At 46.6% G+C, this 17117-nt stretch overlaps 1 protein-coding gene across 10 annotated transcripts in view; it reads left to right on the forward strand.

Moving 5' to 3' along the window:
• SLC4A11 (solute carrier family 4 member 11) overlaps positions 1 to 17117 on the forward strand; it is a 94848-nt gene that overhangs the window by 43589 nt on the left and 34142 nt on the right. For 6 of the 10 annotated variants that reach the window (XM_040063603.2, XM_040063600.2, XM_040063605.2 and 3 more), the window contains 4 exons: positions 269 to 331; positions 875 to 956; positions 9557 to 9680; positions 12898 to 13104. In XM_040063603.2, the coding sequence (XP_039919537.1) occupies positions 269 to 331; positions 875 to 956; positions 9557 to 9680; positions 12898 to 13104 (476 nt within the window). The remainder of the gene's footprint in view (positions 1 to 268; positions 332 to 874; positions 957 to 9556; positions 9681 to 12897; positions 13105 to 17117) is intronic. The other 4 variants (XM_040063606.2, XM_058420490.1, XM_040063602.2 and 1 more) reach the window with 1 other exon arrangement.

A 17117-nucleotide genomic window follows, 5' to 3' on the forward strand; every position in this document is an offset into this window, starting at 1 on the left:
CTGTCCACCTGAATTCACACAGGCTGGGGAATTTTGCCTGCTTTGGATGAGTAACTGGGAAGGGTTGATCCTTTGTCTCACTCCCAGCCAACTGGAGGAGTTGGGAGACACTTGGGCTTCCTCCAGAAGCTCAACCAGAGCAGCCCTAGCCAAGATTGTTGGCTCTGGTGTCACTTTAAGCTATTAACAAATGTTGTAGTGTAGTCTGAAACCTCTGTCTTTTAGCCCAAGATGTGAAGAAGCTTAACTGAGCATTGTTTCTCTGTAGGCACCCCTGATGGTTCAGAGTCAACAGGAATGAATGTACAAACATGTCCATCGCACCTCAAATGTAACTGTCACAGCCTGAGTGAATTTGTTTAACAGATATGTCAAGTCCTGAGCATGTAGTAAGCATGTTCATGCTTTGGTTACTTCTTGCTACCTGTCTTAGAGCTTCGCATTTGTAATCCCTTTAATTTAGGCTTTCTGCCAATAAAGAACTAAAAGTAAGTAGTGCCATAAAATAATGTCAGAGCAGTAGCTGGGAAGAGGGGGAGAGAGGGCAGGGGATTGGGAAGGTGACACCTCTCCCAGTCCTGTCTGTGTGTGTGTGGTGGATGATGCTAATCTAATAACCCAGTACTGCAGTAGGATGATGTTGGGAGGAGAAGGCAGCTGCCTTTCTAAGCTGTGAATAGTTTAGGGCCACACTTCAAAAGCAGCAGGACAAATGTTTCCATCTCTCTCTGTCAGCCCCCACCCTTGCATCAGTCCACTGGGCAGATAGGAATGCTTGGGATTAGTAGTCAGCTTCTATTTAGAAGGAAATGTTATTTACAGCTGCAGAATAAATGAGGACAGCCTGTGATGTTTCCCTCTCTTCTCTTCCCAGTTCACCTCTTATCAGACACAATTCAAGGGGTCACAGCCACAGTCACGGGGGTGCAGTATCAGCAGTCCTGGCTCTGTATCATGTAAGTATCATGGGTTGGAGGAGCAAAATCACTGCCATGCAAACCTTTTCTTGCTGCTGGGAGGAGCAGAGGTTCAGAATGTGCCCTTTTGGGTTAAGCTGGTGGTGCTTTTTCCATCCATCCTGTGGGATCTGTCTGTCTCTGGGCTGCTCCTCTTCTTAAAACACATGCAGTAGGTGACCACAGCCCCTCCAGGGCATCCAGCTCTTGGATGTTATAGAATTCTGCTGTTAACAAGCTAAGAATGCTGAAAAAATGAGCCAGAAAATGCTAATTACTGAGAAATGCTAATAAAGGAACTTCTCAAAGGGACAAGCAAACTGGTTCATGGACTGTTTTGCCTGCCAAAGTCTGGGAGCCTGGACCAAAAGATTTCTTAGGTCCTTTGATAGAACCATCCAGACTTTGTAGCTGAAAATTGAAGTCAGACATTCCATGCTATTTAGACACTGATTACTTTGTCTGACAATTAATTTGGACGCTGATTAATTGTCAGCACTGTTAAAACATTGGAGGAGCAGGCCCTTAAGACAGTAAGAACTCTGTCACCTGGGATTTATGAGATGTGGTGGCTTCACCCCAGCTTGCACTTGACCAGGACTGGGGTTTGAAGTTATTGTCTCCAAGTCAGGCCTGTGGGGTGAGCCAGGCTGTCCCTTCACAGGGGACAGGCAGAACCTGAGTCCCTGAGCCAGCCAAAGCAGTGCCTTTTTGACTCTGTTGCTTTATTCCTGTGCAGTCTTGAAGTTGAGTTGTCGAGAAATACGTTAATTCCCAGAGAAATGACTGGGATGTGTGGGATAGGTGCCTAAAGGCATGCACATATTTTAGCCTTCACAGCCAGTTTGCTGGGACAACTGTCACAATAGTTTTCCTTCTGCTTGCATTTCTTCTCCTGCCCTCTGCTTATGGCTGGGGAAAATGGAGCGAAATGGAGGATTAAAAAAATAAAAACCAAAAAGGGGACAATACCATCAGTGAACAAGGAAAAATCTCCCCCTTGTTTTTAATCTCTTATGAAAGAGAAGGATGTGATCTCAATGTGAAAAAGAAATGTTTGCGTATCAGGGCTGTGTCCTGAGAAAGAAGAGAGCTGGATGATATTTCCTGCTTTGTGTGCTACTTTTTTCACCTGGCACGTACAAAGCAGGACCACGAAGAAGAAAGTGAGTTTATACAGTAAAATGGTGTCAACCAAGGGGACTTTTGGGCAGTTTTCTCCGCTTTGGGTGCCACAGGAAGGGTAACAGCAGTAAGGATATGGAGGTGCTGCTGATGCAGAGGATGGAAGTTTCTCCTGTGGGATGAGACGGCTCCGTGGAGGGTTTTGGGGAGTGTTGCCTTAACACCAAAGCATTTTAAAGGTCATGATACAAATGCTGTGATTACATACATGAGACTGAAAAGGGTGGGTTCAGCCTGTTAGGAAAGTGAGCCAGAGCTTTAAATGCATCCATGTGAGTAATCCTGGCTTCCATGACAAGAGATGATTTGAAAAATAAGCTCACAGCCTGAAGGTGTCTTGTGCAAAACTTTCCTTGTTTCTTCCTTTTGTTGCTCTGAAGAGGGAGAAGAAAGTGGTGGGAAAGCAATGATGAGTTATTAACTATAATTATCTAATTGTTGCACTGTATTTCTGCTGGAGTGATTGTGCAACAGATTGTGAACCATATTTTTAGATCTTACATTTTTCTTGAAGTCAGATTGCAAAACAGCTTCCAAACCTCTGAAGTAAAGGGAATTTGTTGATGAAAAAATTTTCCATATGAGTGGGAAGAACCTTTAAGATATCTGCTATTTTCTTTATCCTTGCATTTGGTCTGTATTCTTTCCTAAATTTTGTATTAGCACTGCTGGGTTGGTGCACCTTAACCAACTTTTAATTCCTGGTGGATGAGATTGAATTGAGTATCACGATGAGATTATATTAAAGAGGAAGAGCAGCTCAGACATAAAGTTTTGGTGGTGTTGCTTCTGCATAGATGATGAGGGGAAATATTAACAGCTGAAATTAGTTTGGGGTGAGAAAGGAAGGAATTTTGTAGGATATTCACTGAGTTGTGCAGAGCCTGACTGCAGAAGAATATTCCTAATGGAGACAAAAATGTATTTCCCTCTTCTTTGCGCTCTAAAGAAGGGTCTTATTTCTTACCTGATTTATCCTCAGTGAGAAGAGCAGTGGGGAGAACCTCGGGTAGAAATATTTGTTCTGCTTCTGTTGGATTTGGTGCTTTCCTGATGGTTTCAGGGCTGGGGAAGCTCCAGTGGGGTCAGACATTCCATATGGATCTGGGCTTCAGCCACAGGGCAGAACAAACCCTTGAGGAACTGAAGATCTCAAGGTTTCAACGTTCCAGTGAAGTCCCGGAAAACAACTGAATTCCGATTCACTGCAGGCTTTAGGGCTGGTTTTGTCAGGAATGACCAAAACCTGAGCTTGCTGAGGCCATACCAGAATACATCAGCTTATGGAAAACTTGGGATTCTTCCGTTAAAATGAGAGCTGAGAGTATCAAAGCCTTTCCTGCCCCAGTGATCAGCAGGGTCCAGCTTTGGAAGAACGAAAGTTTCTGTTTGTGTCATGGTCATTTCCTAACTAGAAATCAAATCTTAAGAGTTTTAGATAAGCTTCATCAGCCCAGGACAAGATCTCATAACCTTTGAAACCACGGACACAACTCCTTTTTCCTCCCATGCCAGCATTTGCCAGAACAGGAAGACACAAACTGGCACAGAGATCTCCTGCTGCTTCCCTGGGAAGCTGCTGCTGGTTGTTTCCTTGGAGAAGCTGGGATGAGGGATAGTCCTGTCCCAGAATGAGGAGTGCTGGGCTGTTTTCCTCAGTTATTTAAGTGGAGAAGCTCAGGTGCTGCCATGAGGGTGCTTGGAGCTCCCCCTGAACCACCCAGACCTGCCATGATCCCAGCACAGAGGGGTAAACTGGATGCTTTCCATGTCTGGACTGGGAAAAATGGGCAAGAAGCTCCAGTGGGAGCTGCTGGTTTTGGTGTTGCAGCTTTCTGCCTCAAAATGGCCAAGAAACCGCTCCTTGTCCCTTAAGAAGTAACTCTATCACAAGCCAGGTCCTATCACACCCCATTCCTTCTTTTACTGCCTGACAAATGAAGATGAAAATGCCTGATTTTAATTTTTTTTCCTCTTGGAAGGAAGGATATATGATTTTAAAATGGCTTAACTGGCTGCTGGTGGATTTTTCTCCCTCACGTCCTGCTAGAGGAAACATCAGCTCGGTGGGTAACGATACAAATGTCCCTGAGCTGATGGAATTCCCCAGGCATCCCAGCTTCCAGGCTGTATTCTCCTTGCCAGCAGATCGATATAACTGCTGATTTCCAGAGGTGAATCCTTACAAAAACATGAAATCAAGCTGCTCCATAGTCTGGATGGAGTAGCTGTAGAGCCGTTTCTTCTGGCTGGATTGCTAAGGCACGTGGACTGGGCATTGAGCTGATTTCCTAAAGCTGTTTTAACAGGCAGAGCAGAGCGGGGGGAAAAGCCTCTCTGCTAGCAGAGTGGTTCAGTGCTCTGCGTGCTCTGTGTTGCTATAGAATTTCTGCCTTTGATGTAGCCTGTCATGGCAGTGACTCCTGTGGAGGAGTTTAACTCAGAAAGACCCAGGTAGCCTCACAAAAATAGGCATTGTGAGATGATACTGGGTAACCAGCAAGGCTGCTGTTGAGATATTCAAAATCTGAGGAGTAAGACCCCAAATTTAATGTATTACTCTGTGAAAGATGTGACTGGTGTCTCTCTCAGCAGAAGTAATAACAAGTCCATTTTGTGTGTGTAAGGCTTTTTCCAGACCCAGAGGTCTGTGGGTTTCTAGAAAAGCCACATTGTCTCTGATTTAGCTGTTGAATAGATTTCAGAGATGCTTCATTTGCTGTCTCTTCCTCAGATTATTCTTTTAAAGGGCAAAATGGGAAATTAAAACAGTTGGACTGCTTAAAACAAATATTTTCATTTAGAGGAATGATTACAAGATTTGGAGCCTTGTAAGCAAGAGCCTCTTCTCCAGAATTTACAACCATCATCTCTCAAGTGTTTTTTGGGCTCAGAGAGCCATATAATTTTTTTAAGGGCTTCTCCACCCTTTTAGGGTTTTCCCAGATTGTGCTGGAGAGCTGAAGCTCTTGCAGGTGCTGTTTTATGAAAAGAAAACCTCAGATTCAAACTCTGCATTAGGAATTTGGGTCCTGAAGAAGAAGGAAGGCTTGTTCTGCTACCTGCAGGGTCTCTACAGGGATGAGATGTCTCCTTAGAGAATCCTGAAGGTTTGAAAAGTCCAACCACTAATGCAGCACCGCTGTGTTCACCTCCAAACCATGTCCCAGCTGCCACAGCCAACATCTGGCAAGTGTTCTTCGACTTCAGGGAACCAATTAATTTTCTTTTAAGGACCTCTCCCCATCCCCATGCTGAGCCATCCCAGGTGGTGCTGGAGAGCTCCTGGAGGTGCTGTGTGATGGAAAGGAGCTCTCAATATGCGCTGGCCTGGAGGAAATCCTTCCCCCTGGAGAGGATGAGTCTTCCTGGAGCCCAGCAAGGTGCATTTCCCAGGCCAAAAGGATTTCCAGCCTGGAGTGTGGATGTTGTGGCTGAGACCAGCCCGTGCCAAGCTGTGGGTGAGCTGCCTGGCCTGGCCACAGCTCCGTTCCTCACTTGCAGATCCTGGTTTCTCAAAGCTGGTGCCTGGAGCTGCTCAGCAAAGGAAGATTTATTGGCAGTGGATGAGAACAAGAAGTGTCATTGTTGTTCTGTGTGGGGACAGGAAAAGGCTGGCTGGCTGATTACCTCTGCTGGGCACTTTTTCTTACTGCAAGGGATAATTTGTTTCTGAATTAACTTCCTTTCTTGCCCTTTTAAAAGAGGGTTTCTGTTTCTCTTAGGTCTCCATAATTTGACCCTTTTTATGATTTGGTTGAGCAATGTGTTATTACTCTGATAACATCTTGGGTGTGGGGCAGACCTGGGGCACGTGGGGCTCGGTGGATCTGGGATTTTGGTGGAGCACTGCCAGTTCTCACCAGCCCAGTGCCACCCTCAGCACCACCAGAGGCAGAGGGGAGCAGAATTTGTGCTGTAATTTAAGTGCTCTTTTTATGAGCTCAATTATTGGGGGATCAAGATAAAACTGCTGAGAACACAACCTGGCATCTCATTAAATCATAGTCCAGCATTTCCTGGAGTGACTAATACTGGGTGAAAATAGATTTTTCAGCTTTCTAGCCAAACCAAGGGAGAATCAAATGTAGCTCAACTCAAACCAAAAAGGAACTTGGAGGCTTTGACTAAACCAGACTTGATTTAGAGTCAGCTGAAAATGTCTTGCTAGTTCTCAGTTTTTTGGGGCTTTGGCTATTCACCCTCCAGCTTTTTTCTTTATTTTTTCTTAGTGGGAATTTGTTTAAGTGCTACTTAAAAAACATAAAAATAAACAGTTTCATTTTGAAAGTGACTTTCTTCTTGGCCTGAGCTGTGCTGACTTTTACCTGCAGTCCTTCTTGACTTGAGATTTCTCCATGTGAACCAAGGAACTTTATTTTGTGTCTTTTACAAATATTTGCACAAGTCTGGTTGGGACTGCAGATTTAGTTTGTATTGTATTTGTTTCTGGATTCTGGGATTAAAACAAAAGTGGGAGCTGTAAGTGCTACACCAGGGAATAGAATTTGAGTCAGCTAAATAATGGCTTAAATTTGAAGAAAAGCTTGGGCTGCTGAATGATGCATGAGCAGTGACTTGGCCTTGCACTGGCAGTATTGAAACACCATTTTTTTCTCCAAATTAATGGATGCAACAGAGGGAGAGCAGACTCAGATGAGGCTGCATTCTGCACTGTTCCTCTCCTCCATGCAGCCAGGCTCAGGTACATCCCATCTTCTCTGTGGCACCTGTTTAAATCTGGTTTTAATCGGGTTTGTCCTCACTAAATCAACTCCGGCCTGATTTGTAAAAGTGTTACTGGTCTAAATTATTTGTACATTGACCTAAGTGTTGGAAATTCTCAATTTTACTGGTGGGATGTTGGGATTTGGATCCATGTGTCGGTGCCCATAGAGTTCTTTACAGAGGAGCTGGAGGTCACTCTCAGAAGTGTGAGAAACCTCAATCTCCAGCGCTCAGAATAAAACTGTTTTAGATAAAAAGGATTGATCATGACAGTGAATTTCTTGGTGTCTTGTAAGTGTGCTCCGTGTGAAACCTTTCTGTACTGTGGGATCCTCTTCTCGCCCAGCCCCACAGCTTAAGGAGACAGTGAACTCCTCAGAGAAACACAAATTTTTGGTGACTGCCAGGAAAATGATCTTGTATTGTGAGAGAGACCCAATAGCAAAGCTCAGCTTTTTACAGTCCCCTTTTTCCCTCTGTACCCAAGAAGCTCTGGAGCTGAAGTGTGATTGTGGCACTGCTGACAGGACTCCTGTCTCTGGAAAACACAGCCCTGGAGACAATTCGTGGCACTGAGACCTAACCCTGACACTCCAAGGAGAAAGAAAACTCTGGAACACGTGGCCTGCTTCATTATTGAACTTTATGATAGGCTTTTCCAAGTTGCTTTGTACTTCAGTGGTTTCTTGCTTGGTCAGGTCCTGCCTGGTGCACGTGGTAGGGAAGGGATGATGTCTGGGAAGTGTTGGTACAGCTCTGTGAGCCACAGGTAGCTGATACCTGCTTCTGGCATGGAAATGATGTCCAAAATGCCCAGCAAACCTTCCTTTTCAAAACAGATTATTCAACGAACTCAGCAGCTGAGGTATGGAAATGCTGAGCTCAGAGTTGATGCTAATGGAGCAGTAATCCTTCACTGCTGCTGAGCAGGTGGGTGAAGGTGAGAGAAACGAAGGTGTTGGGCCACTTGAAGGTTCTCCAGTTGGTCCAAAGCCCAGAGCTCACGTCCCCTCTGGCTTGTTGAGCTGGAACACAAGGAGACTTGTCTGGTAGCCAGCCACAGCTGGATTTCAACCAGGGGCTTGGCTTCGGTTGTGAAAACAAGTGTAGCTTGCACTCTATTTTCAATTACTTCAAAAGATGTTTATTCCTCACCTTAGGACCTGCCTTGATCTTTCTCTCTTCCAAAGTTTATTCAAGTACAAAAAGAACAAGAGGCTGTGGTGAAGGGAAGTTAGGAAATAAATGAAGCAGTGTCATCTTTCTCATGTCCTGTATTGTTCTAATTAAGCTGTTTCGTTGCTCTCAGACAAGTGCCTCTTTGGGATTTATTTCTAATTTATAGAAGCGGGCTTCTTCCAATCTGAGATCAGGAAGTCAAACTCAGTTAGAAAGTACTTGATGGTGTGATTTTTAATTTTTTTTTTTTTTTTTAATGCAAATAGTGAAGAACTTGATAGAAAATATGATGTGGTCCTTACTAGGACATCTCCAGCCAAAGATCTTGTTAATGGAACAGCCCTCAGGGTGCATGGGGGTGAGAATACATCTTGAAAGAAATAAGATGGGATTATGGAAGAGAAATTAGAGAAATAAATCCTCCTGTTGGAGGACTTTGATAAGTGCTTGTTAGGTGACCAAAGGGAGCAAGCAGCTGAAATAACTTTGAACCAGGTAAAAGAAGGGGAAAATCACTGTGAGGTAGGAAAACACTTCCAGACCTCTTCCAGGTGTCTGTAGGCAAACTCTGTGTGCATTTTTCTGGTTTACAGAAGGGTTGGGAAATGGTTGGTGGCTTGGAGGGGAACAAGAGAGCTGCATGCCAGGCTGGCATTACCCACTGCTGCCCCTGCACCAAGCCCCAAAGTTTCCCAGCAGGAAAAGTGACAGCTAAGCAGGTCCCCGCTCTGTTTAAATATCCCAGGGTGGAGATAGACCTGGTCTTTCACGGCCTCTGGAGATGATCCCTGTGTTTATTCAACACAACTTTTTTTTTTGCTAGTCTTGGTTCTGAGAGTTAAACATCCATCCCCTGGATCACAGCCAAGGATTTCCCTCCAAGCACTAATCCCGTCTCTGTGGATCTTGAGCAGGGAGGTCAGCCTGGTTTCTTTAACACTTGTGAGCCAGAAAGGGGAAAACAACAGCTGGGAGCAAATGGGGAATGCCATTACAGCAGAGAGGTCTGCCTGAGGCAGAAGTGGGAATATATTGGCTTGGCATTTTGCCTTAGTGTTTCCAGAAGCACTTTGGGAGATCAGGTGAAATGAAGTGTAATCTTCTTTTCCAATAATGCAGGTGTTTTTTAATAAGAGGCTTTTTTTTTGTGTGTATGTGTGTGTGTGTAGAAGCTTCTGTAGATCTGCAGGTACTCAGTGTGTTGTGCTCTCCATCATTTGTTTTCTTGGCTGTTAAAAAGCAGCTGGAGGAAAGGGCAGAATACATCGTGAAATCTTGAAAGGTACTTGCCATAAAAACATGCATGTTAAATTGTACAAAAGACAGCAGAATTAGGCTAATAGGAACTAAAAGTTTAAGAGTTCAGAAGTCTTTGACCAACAACATGATGTGCTTCTGAAAGGTGAAATGTGTTTTTATGCCTTGTTTTTATGCCCCTTTATGCCCACCAGGGGAGATCATGCCTGGTGTTGTGGGACCCAGTCTAACAATCCCATTTTCCCTGACAGTTGCACTATAAAGTCCCTTCAGCGTCGTCACGTTTGCATCAGCCGCCTGGAGAGGCCTCAGAACTGGGGTGAGAACTCCTGTGAAGTCAGATTTGTGATTCTGGTCCTGGCTCCTCCCAAGATGGTGAGTCTTGTCTTCTCACACCACAGCTTCAGGGGCTTCTCCTGAGTTTGCTTTTCCTTGGGCTCCTCCAAGGGTTAATAAATGTTGTTTTTAAAACACAAGGGGTTGTGAAAAGGCCTGAGGTCTTCTCCGCAGCTGTCAAGATGATTTATCCTGTTGGTGAGGGGTGGATTAGTGGGCTGTGTCCTTGTCTCGTGGCCTGCATCCTGGTGGGGAGGACAACATTGTGTAGTCCCCATACACACCTGGGGTGCCCTTAACACCCTGTGGATTCCCCTCTCCAGCTGCAGCTGCTATTTTTAGAAGTAAGAAATGCAGTTCCTTGCTAAAGCCAGGCTTTTGAAAGGCCCTTGTGAGCCTACAGCTGGTGCCCCACTGCAGAGGTCTGGGTTGCTTCCCAGCAGACTTCCCTGATGGGGCTGACATTCACCCTGCACGTGTGGCTGCAGCAGCTGGAGGTGATGTAGCCAAGAGGAAGAGGATTCTTTTTTGAGCTCTGTTGCAGTGAGGGTGAGACTTTCTGGGGGCTGCGGTGCTTCTAAGGTCAGCCTGTCCCCGAGGCCCTTGGGGATGTGTTTTCAGAGCTTTTAGCACTTGAAACAGCAAGGTTAAAGCTTGCTCAAGTTCTGGCTCTTCGGTGTAGACAAGAATGGCACAGCAGAACACTTTTACTGCAATCAGAATATCCTGCATTGGAAGGGACCCACAAGGATCATCCCAGTCCAACTCTGAGATCACGGGGGGCAATCAAGGTTAATTGGGGATCACCATCCTGTCTTCCTAGAAAGCACTGCCCTGACCAAGGTGGTTCTTCCAGCTTAAGCCTGAACAGTTCAAAGCTCAAGACCTTTTCACACTCCAGCTGGCTGTTTACACCTTGGGGCTGTTGGATCTGTGCTCCTGGGAGGTGCTGGAGAGGTTGGGGACCTTTTCTGGACAGGATATGTCCTGATTCAATTTCCTGCTCTTCAATGCTATCTGTGTGACCTTGGGACCTGCTGGTCTGGCCTGTCTCCTCCCCCACTGCACCACCACCCTCGCTGAAATGGGAATACTGGTGTTTCCTTCTTTCCCAGGATTTCTGGCAGGTCTTTCCCAACCGAGCCACTCGATGCTTTTGGCATCGACCTTGAAGCCAACAGGCTGAAAACATATTGATGTTCTTGTGAAAAGCCAGGAGGGAGAGCAGCTGGAGCTGTGTGCAGTTCCATGGATCTCTCCCTCATTGTTATCTCGGGCCAGCTACGTGCAAAGCGCCCGGCGAACGGCTCCGCATCCGCTCGGATCCCGAGAGTTTGCAGTTCCAATGGTCAGCATCAAATGAAGGGAAGGGAGTGGAGGCCAAGAGAGCTTGCACTTGCCAATGTGCTTTTTTATTTTAAATGGGTTGGTGGAGCCAGCCCCGAGTGCGCATTTCTGGTGCAGCAGTTAAAATAATTAACGTGCTGACAGCAACACATTCAACGGGCCTTGCCTGGGGAGGGGAAAAAAGTCCACAGCATGGGCATTTGTTGTGCTGGGAATCCAGATCCTTGGCCTTGCTGATACGGAGGATGGAAAAAACTTGAGTTTTCTTGCAAATATCTATCCTCTCTAAACTGTTCATCTCCATGGTAGAGAAAAAATGGGAAGAGCGTTGGAAATGTTGAAGTGATCCTTGCAGCATCCAGTCCAAGGATTTCTGCTGCTTAGAGGTGAAAGGTGGAGCCTCCTCTGTGATGGCAAATCCAGGCTGGTTCACAGACTCTAAAATCTTTCACTTAAATCCAAACCTCTCCCTAGAAACTTAAATTGAATGTGCCCTAGTGAGTGTTTGAAGGGGCATTCCTGCTGATGGAATCCCAGAATTTAAGACAATTTCATTCCAACCCTCTGCCATGGGCAGGGACACCTTCCACTGTCCCAGGTTGCTCCAAGCCCCATCCAGCCTGGCCTTGGACACTTCAAGGATGGGGCAGCCACAATTTTTCTGAGCAAATGGAGGAGAGGAGGGTGATGTGAGTGATGGAGGAAGGGCAGCGTTAGCGATGACTCTGGGACCAGCTCAGTGTCACCCACGCCTGCTCCTCTGCGTCACCCACTCTGAATTATTTGGTTGTGTTCATGGAGAAAATGTTCATCTGTTCAGTTGTGAATCATGAGAAGCAATTGAGATCAATCACAGATGCTCACTCTCCTTTTCACAGCAGTGTGAGGAGCTTGGAGGTTCTCCAGGGCTGGGGAGTGTTTGGGTGTCTCGGGTAGCTGCTACATGATGAGTGTGGAGTGTGGAAGAGGTGGGTGGGTTGGCATCAGAAGGAGCTTTTAATGAGCTGTACTTCTGTGTAATTTGGTCTTGGCAAGTATTTTACCTGTCCTGGCCACAGCAGCAGGTGAGCAGGTCAGGACCTGGAGAGGTTGGATTTGGTGGGTTTGTGCAGGGGTAGGGAGCTCAGCCTCCTTTACTCTTCCCTTTGCATTTAATTTCCTGCAGTAGGAAAGCAGCTTGGATTCTGTTGGAAGCTGGACCCCCAAAGATCAGGCCTGTGTTTCACAGAAAAATTAAATCCTGAAAATAAGCATTTTTTTCATGTCTGCGAGACTGCTGTCCCTTCCAAGCATTTAGTGAAGACAGACAAGAGCTCCTTGTGTATGTGCTCTGCTGTTTTTTCCCATCCTTTCCTCTGTGCCAGTGGTTACTTGAGCTGAGAGCTCTCAGTCTCCACTTTTGCTGCCAGGATTACCCCAGAGTGGGCAAATTAATTGAGTTTTAATGCCCAGAAAATAGGAATGAGATGAGCACAATAATCTCAGTCCTTCAGATAAGACATCAGTACCTGCATAAACCTTGACTGCAGCACCTTTCCACCCCAGGAGCAGCAATGCTGAGGTGCTGTAAGGCAGCAAAGATTTTTGTCTAGTCTTGAAGGAAAACCAGGGGTAAAATGCATGTTCAGCATGATTCAGCTTTGGATTGGTTTCTGGGAAGTTGATCAAGTAAAGATCCATCAGGCCTTCAGATCAGGACCTGTGTTGGTGCCTGCCCAGGATTCTGCTGTGGTTGTGTGTCCATCTGCAACAGCTTCCACATGTGCCCTCCTCCCTCGGGTGTCTCAGGGATCCTGGGAGCCCCTCTTCAGAGGGGGAAATTGCAGGCTTTACCTTTCAGAATCAAAATTAAATGGTTTTACAAGCACTTTTTCTGTCCTTTTATTTATTTATTTCCCCCCCCGCTTAGAAAAGCACCAAAACGGCCACGGAAGTGGGCAGGACCTTTGCCACGATGTTTTCAGACATAACCTTCCGGCAGAAGCTCCTGGAAACCAAAACTGAGGAGGAGTTCAAGGAGGCCTTGGTGCACCAGCGGCACTTGCTGACGGTGGCGAACCAGAGACCCTCGGGGAGGAGCGATGGGCACAAGTCACACGGTAACAAACAACTCAAGGTAAGGCTTGGCCAGCACCTCTGCCATGCCCTGGTGTCCAAATCCAGCAATCCAAGGGGATTGGGGTGAGGAGGTGAATGCTTGAGGCCAGTGGGTGCAGCAGCATTCCCAGCACCGAGGCTTCCCCAAACTTCTGCTGTGTGCACATGCACCTTCCTCAGATTCTGCAGTAAATCTCCAAAAAGCCACTTGAAGGAGGCAGGTGCCAAAGGGATGCAGAGCACTTGGGGGTTGAAATGGTTACAGGACTTGGATTCCAGATGCTTAGTCGAGGGTGGGATTAATGGATCCCTGCTCCTTGTCAGTCCAAGGTACTTAATCCTTACAGTCAGAAGGCTCTGAAGGAAGCTGCTGCTCGTCTTTCCCGCAGCCAAAAAGCTTCTTGGCCATCTCTGCACGGTAATTTCACTTAAAAGTTGCCTGTCAGTATTTGGCCTGATTTCTCCCTGTTTGATCTGTAGCTCTGTAAAACATTACTTGCTTTGTACTTTCAAGTTTGAGGGAAATGCTGTAACTCAGCTTTCTTTTCTGGAATTTCCTGTGTGTTGGTCATTGCTTTGTTTTTCCGTTCAGAAATCCATTCTTTAAGCAAGCAGCATACCTGAAAAACAAACTGTACCATCTCCAGCATGCTGCCTCTGTCCCTGCATTACAAATAACCCCAAAGCTTTGGGTTGCTTTAGAGTGCAGGACCTGCTTCACTTCTCACTTTTTTATTCCCCCCCCTGGAATAGATTTAAGGGGTTTGATCTGCACATCTGGAAATGAGCAAAGCTCGTGTTTTTCCTGCAGAATCCCTATGCTTATAGGTAGTGCTTTGAACTTTGCTAGACCCCTTAACTTTGCAGACAAGTCCTGAAACCCTCTTTAAACCCAGGTCGTTCGAGGCAGGGATATTTGGAGAAGTAATTTACCTGAAGTAGGTTTAACCCTTTGCTCCTGGCCTTTCAAAGGGATTTTTGCTAGAGCAGTTGAAGTGTCTGGCTTTGTCTTTTGCTAAAAATAGCAAAAAAAAAAAAGTCTCCAGAGGGTTTTCTGCTCTGTGGTTTGGTGAGGAGGGCTGGAGAAGACACTGAGCTTGTAGATTTTGGCCCTGAGACTGGTGATTCCTGCTGGCCTGCTTGGAAAAGCAGCCTTGGCCAGGCAGAATCCTGATTTCTGCAAGCCAGTGCTGTAGAGAGGGACACTTCTTCCTTCAGCTCTTGCTTTTGGCACTGACAGTTGTGGGCCTGGATTTGCTGAACTGTTGCTCTTTTAAAACCATTTTATCCTTGAACTCTTGGGAGATACAGCCTCTGTATCCCCACCTCGCCCTGCCGGCACAAAGAGCTGGGAAAGGAGATTTCCTGGCAAGCCAAGGTTTGCCTGGAGAAGTGAGATTGGTTTGAGCCCCTAGGCTGGATTCCTCAGCTCCTGAGAGCCTTCTCCAGCATCTCCTTCCCTTGTGGAGAGGAGGCATTTCATATGAGCACAAACCCATGTGAGACCAGGAGTGGAATTTCAACCTGTCAGCCGCCCCCAGAGGAATAAACCCCCTCGCTGGAGCCCCTGGACTGTGACAAGCGACCTCTCAGGAAGGTGTAAAGTCTCTGGGCGACGTGAAAATCTGGCCTCCGGGGTCCTGCAGTGATGGGAGAGGAAAGGGGCATCAAATTCTGTGTGAGAGTGGGATTTTTGCAAGTGCTTGTTTTTACCTCTGCTGAAACACTGAGGGGGATGTGACAGTCACACTCCCTGCTGTGCCTACAGCACCGTCACTTTGCCTTGGCTCATCTCAGAGGATTATTTAGGCAAGGCTATGTACTCAATCATAATTAAGTCAGCCTGAAATCCTCTTGTTTACTGAGGCATCTAATTGTGATTTTGTTCATGGAGAAGCCCCTAACAGCTGTGATGTTTTTCTGGCTGTGATTTTGTGTCCTGTGTGGATTTGCTGAGGGGGATGTGTGTGTGCTCAGCATCAGCAGGAGGGAGGGTACAGAAGGATGTAGGATTTTTGCACAGACTCGTGTCCCTGATCTCTGTAAAACACTCCTACAGCCCCCCAGCACTTTTGGGGAGGGCTGAGGAGGGGTCAGAGTTGTTGGAGCAGGTTTTTTCTGTTTGGCTTTGTAGCTGCTAAGTGCTGGCTTAGCCTCTTGCTCTAACCCAAATAATGGCAAGAAGCTGGGAGGGATTTGTAGAATGGAAAGTGGAACAATTCATGAACTTCATCTCTTCGGATAGGTTGGGGGGCAAAAGCAAAACCGAAAAGGGCTGTAACTTTGGAGTCCAGTAAACTCAGTCTTTCACATTTTGTATTTCTATACCTTTTTTAACTCAGTCTTTTAGCAGCCTTCTACTGGAAGGAGGCCTGCAGGAGGGCTGAAGAGGGATTTCTTGCAAGGGAATGAGGAGACAGAAGGGGGAATTGCTTTAAGCTTGAAGAGGTAGATTTAGATGGGATATTGGGAAGAAATCCTTCCCTGTGAGGGTGGTGAGGCCCTGGCACAGGGTGCCCAGAGAAGCTGTGGCTGCCCTGGACCCCTGGCAATGTCCCAAGAGCAGGTTTAGACAGGGCTTGGAAGAACCTGAGCTATTGGAAGGTGTCCCTGCCTGTGGCAGGGCTTGGAACTGGGTGGACTTTGAGGTCCCTTCCAGCCCAAACCATTCTACGATTCTGTGATACTTCTAGTGCAGCCCTGGTTGAGTCTGAGGGTAGGAGAGCAGAGAGGAGAAGCTCACAGGAGGATCAGCCCAACAGAAGGAACAGCTTTTCCTACTGCTGAGGTCCCACTGACACCCCCTACCCTTGTTTCACGCTCGCACACACAAGAAATAAGTGCATGAAGGAGCCAGGGCAGGTCTTAAACATAACCCTCATGCCTTGTGGGATGAGTTAGGTAGTGCTTTCCTTCTCTGCACACTCCCAGCTGCCTGGAACGGGCTTTGTGTGCCCCAGAGCCCCCTCCCTGCTGCCCCAGGCCAGGAGCAGCCGCGCTTCTCCTTCCTTGGAAGATGAGACACCCCGAGCATCCTTTTCCCTGTGCTCGCTGCAGCATGATAAGTAAACATCCCAGTCTCAGGCCATTGTGATTCTCTGGCTGACTCATGCCTTCAGGAATCTCTTTCTGGGGGGAAAAAATTAAATTGCTTTTCGAGTGCATCTGGCTTTGATGTCTGACTCTGCCTCCAAATACGGCTGAAGCGCTGAGATTTTTCAGAAATGCTTAAAATGCAGTTGTTTTGCTGGTGTCTGCTGGCAGCACATCTGTCTGCTCATCCTGGTTGTTCAGGTTGGAGTTGAAACTGTCCTAAAGTTTGAAAAGTCCTACAGGTGTGTTGGCAAATTGCAACTTAAATAGCTGAAATCTGAGATGATACAGTCAACTGATAAAGGAGCTGGTCCTTTTTTGCACCCCAAACCCAGTGATTGCTGTGCCCAGTGTATTCCTTCTAAAGGAAAAGATTCCCTTCTTTATTTTGTTTGTGGTTCTGATTTCCCAGGTGCTGCAAACAGGTGAGTCCCAGGAGAGAAGGCAGAGCTGTGTGTAGCCCATTAAATGAGCACTGTAGTATCAAGTCCTTTCTAAAGCAGTAATTTTTATCAGTTTCCACATGAATCAGCCAAAGGAAGAGCTCCCTGCTGCTTTGAGATGATCTGTTGGTGTAAATTTTGTCTCTGTGATTTTTATTTCCCCCCCTTGCGCTCCCTAGCAGAGGTTATAAGTCTTCTGTGCCTGGTTCTGCAACAAATAACGTGAAATGTTTTAGCTGAGGCAGCTGGGGTTGTTACCACTGCATAAAGGTGCATTTGATTTTCAGAGTGGTTTGTGTGCTCTGAGAATAACAGGAAAAAAATCTGACAGGTGCCTCATTTGTAAGTGTTGCCTACCCTGACGCTTTCCATGTGCTTTCCATAAGGAGGGAGTTGTGAGCATTGGGAGGGTGAGAGTCAATAGCAGCTGTCACAGATTCCTGACAAGCTCCTCACTGCCTGTGGTGAGCAGCAGATCCTATCAGCAATCCCACTG

Source organism: Hirundo rustica, chromosome 5 (assembly GCF_015227805.2).
Source record: "Hirundo rustica isolate bHirRus1 chromosome 5, bHirRus1.pri.v3, whole genome shotgun sequence".
NCBI lineage: Eukaryota > Metazoa > Chordata > Aves > Passeriformes > Hirundinidae > Hirundo > Hirundo rustica.